General features: G+C 54.8%; 2 protein-coding genes across 2 annotated transcripts; both read right to left on the reverse strand.

Moving 5' to 3' along the window:
* Nucleotides 1-409: 409 nt before the first annotated feature.
* Nucleotides 410-4,542, reverse strand: CCOS01_10313 (uncharacterized protein; the record flags this gene model as incomplete). The annotated part of the gene is made up of 3 exons (XM_060458469.1): nucleotides 410-947; nucleotides 1,001-4,071; nucleotides 4,186-4,542. 3 exons carry the CDS (start codon nucleotides 4,540-4,542, stop codon nucleotides 410-412), a joined length of 3,966 nt encoding a protein of 1,321 aa, XP_060311634.1.
* A 1,072-nt stretch (nucleotides 4,543-5,614) lies between these two features.
* Nucleotides 5,615-8,263, reverse strand: CCOS01_10314 (uncharacterized protein; the record flags this gene model as incomplete). Its single annotated transcript, XM_060458470.1, has 1 exon — nucleotides 5,615-8,263. One exon carries the CDS (start codon nucleotides 8,261-8,263, stop codon nucleotides 5,615-5,617), a length of 2,649 nt encoding a protein of 882 aa, XP_060311635.1.
* Between the last annotated feature and the right edge of the window lie 3,947 nt (nucleotides 8,264-12,210).

A 12,210-nucleotide genomic window follows, 5' to 3' on the forward strand; every position in this document is an offset into this window, starting at 1 on the left:
TGCCTCTGTACCATAAAATTTCAAACACGCTTGACTTCAAACTTTATTCCTTAACATGCCGTGATCCAACATCCCCTACGTTACACCGACTATTTCCTGTTGAAAGACGTGCATGCGTGAGCGCTTCGTAGATAGTCATTAAGATCTACCTACCTGCGAATAGCGCCTGACAAAGGCAGGCTTACTACATCTTTTTGATGGTTCTTGTGTAGCAAACAAAAGTCTTGGTTACCTGATGAAGATCCGGTTGTAAAGGATTTCAAGACACAGCTTCTCCAAAACTCAGACTACGACAAAGTACTGTATGCACATATCATGATGCTCATTCTCTATCATACATCTCTCCACACGCATTTTGCGTCTCTAACTTGTTTTGGTTACACAATTAGTCTAAACCCGACACATCTATCTACTGCCTCTGTCGGCCCGTTCTCCATGCCTCGAGCTGTTGGCGGCGCTCCTCCACCTTGCGCTCAAACTCGGCCACCTTCTCCTGCGCCTTCTTCTCCTCCTCTTCGTCCTTGATCTTCTGCTCTGCCGCCTTGCGGACGCGCTCACGCTCCAGCTGCTCGGGTCTGCGAGCAGCAATGTCGCGGGGGCGGAAGTCAGAAAAGAGGTTCTTGAGAACAACCTCAATGACCCAGCAGGCGGCGTAGTCGATAACCATGATGCCCGTCATGGTCATCTTGAACTCATCGCTAAAGGGGACCAGCTTCATCTGTTCATTGATCTCGGGGATGAACTCCATGGAGCAGGAGAAGGCCAGGGCAGAAACACCGACAATACCGTAGAACATGCCCTTGTTCTCGCGAAGACCCTCACGGAAAGGACGTCCCTGATAGTTGATGGCGAACGTGCTAATCTGCTGGATGAGCTGAAGCAGGTAGACGGCGCTGTTGAGGAGACTGGGCGCGAACTCGGCCTCAAGATCAACGTCACCGGAGCGGCTGTTGCACTGTCAGTGTTTGCTTCGCAGACGTAGTATCTAGGATAAACTTACGGCTCCAGTCTGTCACAGAATCGGGCAATGTAGATGAGAGTGACAACGTGGACGGCGAATTGTCCAAGAATCGAACCAATGATGTAAAAGTTGAAAATGTTGGGCTGGGGTCGCTCCTTGGAGAGACCCTCGACAACGCGAGCACGAGAGATGGACAAGAAGCACACGCTCATCAGAATACCGCTGATGGTGTACTGTCCGTCACCGAACTTGATACCCTCGAGGTACAACACACTCAAACTGTAAGCGCTAATGAGGCAGTTAAGAGCGAGAATTTTGTATGTCTGGATGGTCGCGACGAGTGTGCAGCGGCCCTGGCGAATGATGTTGGGAACGGCAATAACGTTGCGCAGCTTGCTGGTGAAAGGAGCCGCGACAGAGGCATCACCAAGCTTCAGCGTAGGAGGCTCATCATCACCCATCTCGGTCTCCATCAGGCTGGATGTCATCTTGTCGGCAAAGCTAGCGGCGTTGGCGGCAGCCTTGGCCTGACGAGCAGCGTTAGGGTCGTTGTTGTTAAGAAGTTGCTTAGCACCAGGGGAAGTGACGGTCTCGATGGCGCTGACGCCGTTAGCCTTGAGCCATTCCTCGGGGGTGATATTCTTCTTCTGGGCCTCGCGCTCGACAGCCTTGGTGAAGTGGGGGTTGCTAGTGCCAGGAGGGTACAGATGGGCGATCATGACGGGAACGGGGGGTGCGGGTTGGTTGAACCTCTTCATGAGGTCAACTTGCTTCTGGTAAATCTCCTTCATCTTAGTGTTCCGGGAGTGCTCGGCGATGCGAGTCAAGTCGTCCATAGTGCCGTTGAGGAGAGCGATACCAATGTGGGCTTGCTTGAGGGCACCGACGTCGTTGGTTCCGTCACCAGCCATCAATGTATAGTAACCCATGTCTCGGAGACCAACGAGAATGTCCTCCTTCTGCTTGGGCGACACACGCGCGTAAACCCAGGCGTGACGGAGGATCTGGCGCCAGCCGACTTGGTCCTTGAACTTGGCCAGAGCGTAACCGGTAACACAGAGATCGTTGTTCTCAAGAATCTTGGGGTCAAGAGGCTTAGAGGGGTCGGCAGGGATGATAGTCTTCTCATCAACACTGCGCCAGACAAGCTTGTCGCCGCCCTCGTTGTCCTCGGGGGCGTCGAGAATCAGAACCTCACGGTCAACAATCTCAACGTCGCGGGCAACGTAGACAGCGGTAAGGGGGTTGTCACCGGTGATCATGACGACACGGTGGCTGCTCTCGTTGAGCATCTGGACAGCTTGCTTCGCGTCATCCTTGAGAGGGCAGGAGAGGACCAGGAAACCGGCAAAAGTGAGTCCAGACTCGACGTTGTCGCGCTTAAGGTCGTTGATCTTGCTACCTCCGAGCTCGTTATCAACAGTGAGCTGCTTGTAGGCGAGTGCAAGAACACGGGAACCGCGTCGGGTAAAGTACTTGTAGGTCTCTTCGTAGTCGGCAGGGATAATGGAGAGTCTCTTCATGATGGTCTCAGGAGCGCCCTTGACAGCGACAAAAGTGCCACGGATCCGGTTGCCAGCCTTGTCAGCACCGTTGACAGTGGCAACAGTACTCTGTCTCTTGAGGGCGGAGGAGAATTGAAAGCGGCGCTTGATCTGAACAGTTCCGCTGACGCCAGTGGTAGCAGCTGTGGTGGGCTTGCTGGCGAGGGTGTCGTTTCTACCAAGAGTCCAGCCGAGAGAAGTCAAAGTAGCCTTCTCCATTGGGTCGCCAACGACTTCACCCTCGTCAAGCTTGACAAGTGCATGGGCAGTAGCGAGAACCAAAGTGGTATCCAGGCGGATTTCGTTGACGGGGGTCATGGTTGAGTGCGCACCGTCGGCCTCGCGAGGGGTGCTGGTGCCCTCCTGACCGAGTCCTAGACCAGCAATACCTTCAACAACCAAGTCCTCGCCGGTCAGGGTACCAGTCTTGTCGAAGCAGGCGATGTCAATGCGGCCAGCGTAAGGAATACGGAAGGGCTCGGTGCAGAAGATGGCAAGCTTGGCCAGCGCTGCCAAACTGGTGTTCACGGCAAGACTGAGTTCCATGGGCAGTTCGGGAGGAACGACGCTGGTGACGATCAAGACGCAGTCAAGCAGAAGCTTGGAGCGCTTGCGGTCCTTCTTGACACCCTCGTCCCAGACGTACCAGGAAGCGGCGATGGCGAAAATGAGGAGGAACAAGATGAAGAGCAGAGCCTCAACGTTGTTGGCGGAAACACGCTCGGTGGAGTAGATCATGGTGCGGACAAGGCTGCCCTGGGAGGTTTCGAAGCCGGTCTTTTGGACGATAGCCATGGCGCCATTGTCAGGAGGAGGAGGGACGCCGGATGCCAGCTTGGGCTTCTCTTCATCGGGGTTGCCGTGGGTGATTTGCAAAACCTTGGTACCACCCCACAAGAAAGCGTTCTTGTCAAGGCCTTCGGGCTCGATGGGGGCGTCGCTGGGGCGAAGCTGTACGGAGTCCTTCAGGAGAGGGGTACTCTCACCAGAAAGCATGGCCTCGTTGACAATGGCGGTTCCTTCGACAAGCAGCATATCGCAGGCGACACCGCTATCTTCTTTGGTGCGACCTACGGAGACGAGATCGCCAGGCAGAAGCTTGTCGCTCAGGACTTCAGTCCATTTGCCCAAGCGGTATACGTAGACATCATAAGGCTTAATGCTCATGCCACGGAACTCGTTGAGTGTACGCTGGCGCTGCCAAACGACGGTGCTCTCGAAAGCGACAAGCATGAAGAGGGTGAAGAGCGAATAGTACCAGTACTCGTCGAGCATCCACAGGCCAACACAGAAGATCTGGAAGACGAAGAAGGGTGCGACGGCGTGCTCCTTGAAGAGCTCGGTAAAGGTAGGAACGGGGATGTCGAAGGCGTTGGCGCCATAGTGCTCTTCGATTCTCTTCAGCTCGGCTTCGGTGGTGATGCCCTTGGACTGCTGGTAGCGTCCGATCTTGGGCTTTGGCTCGGCATCGATATCGTAGGCGAGGGTTCGGAAGGACTTGTCCTCGGGGAAGTAGATGAAGCGGCGCTTCTGGAACAAGAAGGTGGTGTTGATCTTGCCGCCAACCTGCACGAGTGAAAGAGCAAAGGTCAGTCAGACTGCGGAGAGCAGAAAAGGAGGAGGAGGAGGAGGAGGAGGAGGAGCAGGATGGCTCGCTTGTTCGCAAGGGGCTTAGCTTACCTTGTCGCGGATGATTTTACAGATTTCGGCAGAGCCGGCGTTGGCGACAGGAATGATCTTGACGAGCTCGGCCTCGTCAATTGACTTGGCGCGGGTGGCAGTAAAGGTAGCTTGGAGGTTGACACTCCAGTGAGTGCTCAGCCAGGCGAGGGACTGAAGGGTGACGATGGAGCCGATCCACACAAAGGTCCATTCCTCGGATGCGATGTGCTTCTCGTAGAGCTCGGCGGTAAGGTAGTAGCGGAGGAAGATGGGCCAGATGATGGCAAAGGGCCAGACGTAGGCGTGGAAGTATGTCGGTAAAGGCTTCCACAGCTCGGCCACCTTGATCTGGGGGTTGTCCACGAGGGGCGCCATGGTGGGCGATTGCGCGCGATATCGTGGATCAAGCGACAGAACGGCGGACAAAATGAAAGAGGGCGGGTTGTTTGTCGGATGATGCTATGTCCCTTGTTGCATCGACAGTGGTTCTCCTGGTTGATGCAGATGGAGCACAACAAAGAGATGTTGCGATGTGAAGATGTTAAAGGTGACCCGTGTCAGAATCAGGGCTGGTTGGTGGTGGTGGTGGTGGTGGTGCACCAGTGGTACTACTGCTACTACTTCCTTACTGTGGGGTCTCGCGTCGTTGGCGGCGGAGAAGTGAGCGGCGGAAAGCAGAATCCAGCCGAAGGCGACAGACGTTATAAAAAAATAAAATAAAAAAAAAGCCAGATGGTGGTTATCTGTCACTTTTTTTTCTCTTTCGCGATGGCGAATTGGGAAGCTGGGTACCTGGAGAAGGCCACTCACAGGCCTCAGAGCTGATGGAACAGGGTGCTCTTTTGGCTCTTTTGGCCTGATGTGGCCACTCATCCTTTGCTCTCAGTGGCTCATGGGGTACGTAGTACGTAGCGTACGTGGACCCTGCTACCTAAGGTACCTCCCTGGAATCCTTCGTGCCTTCTTTACTTGCCTTACCTAAGCTATCCGGGCAGTCCCAGGCCCCCTTAACCTTGGATTTCCGCCGTGAGGATTCCTCACGTCCAATCCAAACGTGCGAGGTTGATCCGTGCCGTCTCTCTTTTTCCCCGCCGCTCAACTCCGCCGAGAGGCCCCGCGATAGAGGACCCCGATACTCCGTCGCTTCCCGTCCGATACAGGACAGCTTACCTTACCTTACCTTTACCTTACATCACTTCATGCAACGAACCCACTGTAATTGGCATCTTGTTTTATTTGGTATGAGGCTGACCCTCAGATACAAAAAAAGTTAAGGAAATAGTTATGTCGTGGTATATCATCCGCGGAAATCGTCGTCTTGGTGTCCATGTTGCGCCAAGCCAATAAAACATCCCTTCTCCCTTCTACTGTGGTATGCAATCAATATCCAGCACCCCAAAGGCAATGATCCTTTCTATCCGCAAACGCCTCCATCATGTCTCATTCTTCAATACTCAGAAATCCCAGCAATGACACTTCGTCGGTTGGCTCGTCCAGAGGGCCAATCCTCGTAAGTGGCTTGCTGAGATGGCTTTGGTGGCTTAATGTAGTCAGAGATTCTCTTCGACACGCTCCCCTGGTGTCGAAGTCCCCTTTTCCCGTCTGCACCTACACTAGCGCTGTGCGAGAGACTCGGCTTGCGTGGCGCCTCCCCGTAGAAGCTTGACGAGATCAGGTTGCGCTCGTCGTCTGCCGCGCCAAACGACATCATGCTTGCACGCTTGCCAGCCCCCGTCGAGTACTGCGCGCTGCTTCTCTTGTTGTTGCGTTGCCCAGCAGGAGCAGTAGCATCCGCTTGTCGAGTCGTGCTCCAGGGGTTGTCGCTGTACCCGTAGTGTCCCGAACGCCGTGCGAGGTTTCGCCACATTTGGGCGTGATATTCGCGTTCCGCAATCTCTGCCTCTGCCACGAAACGTTCATAATCCGTCGGTTCGCGGCTACCACTCTCTTGAGACGGAGTCTCTTGTCGGGATGGCGGGCGAGTGTGAGACGAGGTAGGCCGTGGCGGTGCTGATGGTGGCGCCTGCTGCTGCTCTGGCTGGCTTGGCGGGTCAAATGGCGCTTCCATCTCGACTGGAGAAATTGACTTTGGCGGTGTGAGGTCTCTGGCGTATGGGTCGGATACAAGATTGAAGCTGTGTCGTTGGGATGATAATGGACGAGAGTGAGGTCTTGCTGGAGCCTTGCCGTTCGCCGACGATGTATTTGAAGCATTTTGCAACAGGCTGTGCTGCTGCTGCTGCAAGGGGTCGATCGCGACCGGTTCCCTAGTGGTTACCACTTCAATTTCGCTGCTCTTAACAATCTCGAGACGCCGGTGCAGTTCGTGGGGAGGCGGCGCCTCGTACTTGGACAGCGACATGTCCCGTGACCTGCGCTTCTCGGCAGTCTCTGCGGATGGCGTCCGTTGCCTGTGGAGAGGCTGCTCCAGCTCATTCACCCTGGAGGAGGCGGCCGTTATTGTGGCCAGTGCTTGAGCGCCGTTGTCCGGGTCGCTACCAAAGGAAAAGCTATGGCGATTGTGGCGCGACGTATTTGTGAAAGTCGTACGCGAAAAGTCAGCCGCCGCGTGTTTAGGAACATAGGCCGTTCGCGGCGCCGATGCTGTTGCCGGTGTCTCGGTGCTGGTCACGTTGTCCTCTCCAAAGTCATTGGCGCCGGATCTTGACCAGAATCTTTTTCCGAAACTCGCTTTGGATCGCGACTTGAGCTGCGTCGCCGTATCAGAACTCGAGGTCTGCATGGTTGACTGCTGTCGGGGAGGCGACTTGGGCTTGGGTGAGTTGGCGGCGCCGGCAGTCTGAGTCGCATTCGTAGGTGCTTGCTGTGCTAGTGTGACTGGACGTAGGAATCGGGGCACTGCAGACTTCAAAGAGCCTCTTCGCGCATCCAAGACAGTCTCACTTTCGGCAGGTGTTGGGTGCGACGGGTTCAACATGAGCGGGTTCATGAGCAGAGGCCCTGTCTGCGTCTCGCGCTGCTCCGTGACCCGCTGCTGGTCGAGGCTCTGTGACGAACTTGTATGATCGTTCCCGGCGGAAATCGACGTCTTCTTATTCTGAGCGTCCTTGTCCTTGGAAACCAATCGTCGTCGCATAAGGCGGTTCAGCAACCCTGTCTCGTCTGCCGGAGGTGCGGCAGTCATTGACGGTGAGGTACCAGTACCAAGACTTTGCGCCGCTGCCGGTACTGGACCCGTGACAGTCGCGGGTCGGCTTGTCGCTGGCGGCAGCTGCAGCTGCGAGTTTTCGTCAAGCCCTGGCAGCGGTGCAACAAGACGACCGTTGTCAGTGTAACCTTGAGTCTGAATGTGGGCGACAGGGGGGGCTGGCGATGCCCGAAGCGTGTTCTGGGGATTGTGGAGTTGGAGACGATGGCGCATCGGGGGTTGCATCGGCATGGGTCTCTGCTTTTCCTGCTGTAGTCCGGATGGCGGCGGTGTCGGATCTCCTTGTGTCTGCTGATGCTGATGTTGCACCAGCACAGCTCTCTTGTCAACTTGCCGGGTGGTGATGTGTCGACTGAGAAAGCGATTGAGCTTGTTCTTGACCCCTGTGGCAGGCTGGTTTGGAAGGGGGCTTGCGCGAGAGGAATGATCCTGATCCTCCTCGACAGCTATGTGCTGCTGCACCGCCTGGGAAGCGGGGTGGGAATAAGAAGGTGATGCTCCGAAAGAAGAGCTTGTCGGTGCTATCATGGACGTCGGCCTCCGTTTTGGTCGAGACGCAGAAATAGGAGCGGTATTTGTCTTTTTGATCAGTTTCGACAAGCGGCGGGATTTGCTTGCTGATGTGTCTACTTGCTCCGAGTTTTGCTCCCTGTCTTGCCTCTCGCCCTGTGTTGTCTCTGGTTGATCTTCCAGGGTCACCGATATGGCTGCGTCTGGCCGCCAGCTCCACCGATTCTTGGTCAAACGGCGCGATGAGACACTGGTAGCGCCGCCACCCTGCAGGTTTTGGTCGTTTGGGACGTCGACCTCGCACGAAATGGGCTTGTCGGGAGAACGTGCTAATGGCTGAGAGCTGCTCACCGCATCCCCTCGGATTGAACTTCTTCGTGGCCCCGCCGACCATGACCATCGATTAGGATTGACCATTTTTATAGTAAAGCGGCGTGGGCTCCGTTCGTCTTGGATTCGAAAATCAGTGTCGGGCTGCCAGTTCGACTGAGGCGTCCAATCCCATGCAGAGGTGGACCACCCAAAAGCGTATCAGCTCAACGCAAGGAGCAATATTCCCAGAGTTGGTGTGGTGGGTGGCCGATCCGAGAATACGTCTGGCCGGAGCAGCAGCTGGGGCCCAATCGGCAAAGCGAATAGAAAATGCTCGAAAAGCGAAACAACGAATCAGAAGGACGACGAGGAGTGTCAGCAACGGCCTGGCAAGCCGAGACGGATCGATTGAGATGTGAAAACCAAACGTGGACAGCTGTGTTCCCAAGGCGGACGAGGGTAGAGATATGACTGAGGACGAGGGCCTACAAGTCCAGAAATAGCGAGGCTCTGGAAGAACCCTGAGGCGTTCGTGCGGGCGAGCCTATGACTTTGAAGTGGTGGGCACTTCTTCCAACTCGACAAGTACTCTTCAAGTACCCATCCTGTCCATCATGTAAGTCGTTCGCCTCTCCGTGGTCTTCCGCATCTTCCGTAGCCCCAGATTTTGGTGTGCACCGAAGCATCCCCCCTGCAGGCAGAGCAACTCTGTCGATACTTCAGAATGCAAAACAATCCAGAACACGGCGCTTGTTAACTGAACGACAAAGGGAAAACAAGCCCCGTGTTGCTTAAGCTTTGACAAGATGTTTGAAGCGGCAGCAAGAGGAAAATCCGATCAGCCAGACGGGTCTCCTGAAGCGTCCAGGCGTGGGAGTTTTGGTACCATGTGTGGCAGAGAAGAGGGAGACTAAGGTAGGTAAGACGCTCCCACAAGTGCTTCGAGGAGCCAAAGCGCCATCCAGCGCAGGCAGAGAATGAGAGCTTGCGGTCCCAGCCCAGCGTCAAAGAGTCCGCTAGCGTCTTCAGGAGAGTGTCAAGAAGCGCAGCGGCTCTATATGCGGAGACTTGTGATTCTTCAAGCGGACAATGCCTGCCGAGAAGCGCGAGAAGCCATTTGCCAATACGTCATGGAAACGCTCCGAAGAATTGCAACTCGCACAGATGTATGGTAAATTTGGAAGGCAATTCGCAAAGTTTGGTGAACCGAAATCGCGCGGTAACCGTGTTCTCCATGAACAACGTTGAGGGTTCCCCAAACTGTGGTGATATTGACTAATGTTTTCCAGGGACCAAACACCAGCGGATGCCATGGAATCGCCGGATTCGGTGATGATCGACCACTTCAACGACCACATTGTTTTGTTGTCCATTGGTGTTGTCTAAAGTGAGACAGCAGGCAGTGTTGACCTGGCTAAGCCGGCGTGCCTGGTGAGTTGTGTCGATCGCTCCATCGAATTCTGGAGGGGAAGCGGCAATTGCGACTTTTCGATATGCCCACGTCTATTGCCTTTGCCGTGTGCGAAGGCCACTACGCGGCAAGACACAGATGTGTATGCTTTTGGATTGCCTCTTCTTTGTCGACGAGGGCGCGGGGGCGTCAAGCATTGGCTAAGGACCCCAGGCCGTTAGGAATGGGATAGCAGAGACAGTTTCTTTATGCTCTGAGGCTTGTCTGTCTCGCGTTACACCGGAGGTTGTGATCCGCGATCTCGATGTCGAGAGTTGCCAACCCTATGTATGGATGGCTGACGACTCGGTTGAAAGTTTCCCATCAACCCATACTTGTCGAAGACACCATCAACAAGTCCAACTAGACGGGAGGGCGTGGGAAGGCATGGCCTCATGGTGCCTACCCTCGTGGTTCTGAAAGAACATGCGACAGGTGAGACTCGTGGCGTCCCAACGAGGCATCCCACACGGGGCGTATTCCTCGTAAGTACTCATATGCTTCGTATGCAGATATCCGTATGGTGAAATGCTAATCCATCTTGAATGGAAATCTCCACAAGAGACAAGTGCCATGTGCCGGATGGGGAATGGAGCTCAGAAAGGAGCTTGTCCGGCTAAGCTCGAAAATGCCCAGATCAGGGTAGCAAACAGAGACACTACCTCCCATGCTTTGTGATGTTGATATTGTCAACTGATAGGATTTGCAGAATTGGTCGCACTAGGTATAGTCTGCATGGGTAATTGAGGTAGTAAGCTGCGAGAGAGCCCGGAGTCAGGGCCGAAGAGGAGACGGAAGCCGGCGAGGTGACACATTGCGGTCAAATGAAGTTGAAATTTGGTTACCTACGGCACCTTGCCTTAGGTAAAGTAAACTGGAACGGAACAAGGTTAACTGCGAGTTGGCCTGTGAGGCCAAGGGTTTGTGCAGTTTGTGCAGTGCAATGGCAGGCAGGGATCGCCATCAAGATCCAAGATCGTCCCTTCCTTCCTTGTCCTGCTCAGATGGATGAGCCAAGGTGAGCAGGTGCAGATGCAGGCGAGATCTGGACCACCTCACCTCAGGTACCTACCTTAGAAAAGGAAGTCAGAGCTCGGTGAAGAAACGGAACGCCTTGACGCCACGTAAAGTACCTAGGGACCTATCCCAACAGCCACCAACGAGGCAGTTCCTGCCCGAGGGAATGGAACGGAACCTGGATGGCAATCTCGGCACAGGTAGCAGGTAGCAGGTACCTACACAAAAGTCTAGACAGAAGGAAGGCAGGTATTCGTAGCGGGGGAAAGTGGCTCGCTGCCTTAGATAAGCGCCAATTTCCCCAGTTCCTGCCCCCGTCTGTGTTGCAGAAGGCGGAAGCCACCTGTGGAGGACGGGGCGCAAGTCCGGTGCTTCTAGCGGGATCCACCGCCACCACTCCGCCCTTTCCTCCTGCTCCGGGAGCGAATGACGTCCCGGCTTCCACCAAGCGTTCTCGGTCAACGACTCCTCACCTCCCACATCTCCTTACCAATCATCAACAACACCATCTCGACTTTGCTTCACCACCAACCACTCGACACCCTCTTACACACCCTCCGGCTTTTCCAGCTTCCCCCAAAAACGCCACCGCTCTTTCCTCGCCAACTGCTTCTTCGCCAAACACTTTCTTTTTGTCCCGTGTCTCACGTGTTCCAGCAAGCTCCAGCTTCAGTCTTTCTAGGTTCGGTTATCTTATGGGCTAGGATGCTATGGTCTGGAAGCTCGCTCCCTCAAGGGACAGTCTTCCGGAAACGCAAAAGCTCAAACCATGGCAGCCACCAGCAGAACTGCCTGACGAACCACCACGTGTATCTGATGTGGTACAATAACGTCTCCGGCATGTTCAGCAGTTTTCCTGGCAATCAACATCCAGTCAAAAACATCTGCCTACTTTTCGTTCCATTATCGACAGGTGGAGCACGAAGTAAGCTTGGAGAAAGTCGCCTAGTCATCTGCCATGCTTGCCTGGCCCGACGAGCTGGAGACTCTTTCGGGCTACTGGGATAACTATCCTATTCGCGCCCTTGAGATGCTTCATTGTGGATTGTTTCTTTCCGCTCTCGCTCTTAGGCAAAGCATGGTTCAGGAACCCAAAGGCTGTGGCAGAACCTTGCCCTGGATGGCGTGATAGCTGATGGCCGCTTCGAATCAATATGCAAGGCTCGGCACTCGAAGCGGGCAGACCGACTGGATACACATCCAGGCCAAAGGTTCAAGGAAACTTTACGCACCCTTCGTAAAGGTTGCGAACCCGAAGGCTGAAGGTTCTGGACCCTTTATGCGCTTCCACACGCAGCATCAAGCGGCTAATGTGAGCTTTCGCCTCTCGAAACATCTTTCTGTTGGCCCATCATGAGGCTGCAGATGCGGAGCTGAAATCTGCCAGAACGTGCGCCGGCCGAGCCTACTGCACTCTCGGCCCACGATTCGTGTCACCGACTTGAAGAATACCCCAGGCTTCCATGCCGAACTTCAGCCGCACCGCGATCTCACGGATGTTGTTCGTGTCTCGGAGAATACACATCGTACATGAGTCCCAAAGCTCGCATCTCTCGTGATCCCCGCTTGGTATCAATGCGTTCGT

Source organism: Colletotrichum costaricense (assembly GCF_030867565.1).
Source record: "Colletotrichum costaricense strain IMI 309622 chromosome Unknown Scaffold_10.1, whole genome shotgun sequence".
Classification (NCBI taxonomy): domain Eukaryota; kingdom Fungi; phylum Ascomycota; class Sordariomycetes; order Glomerellales; family Glomerellaceae; genus Colletotrichum; species Colletotrichum costaricense.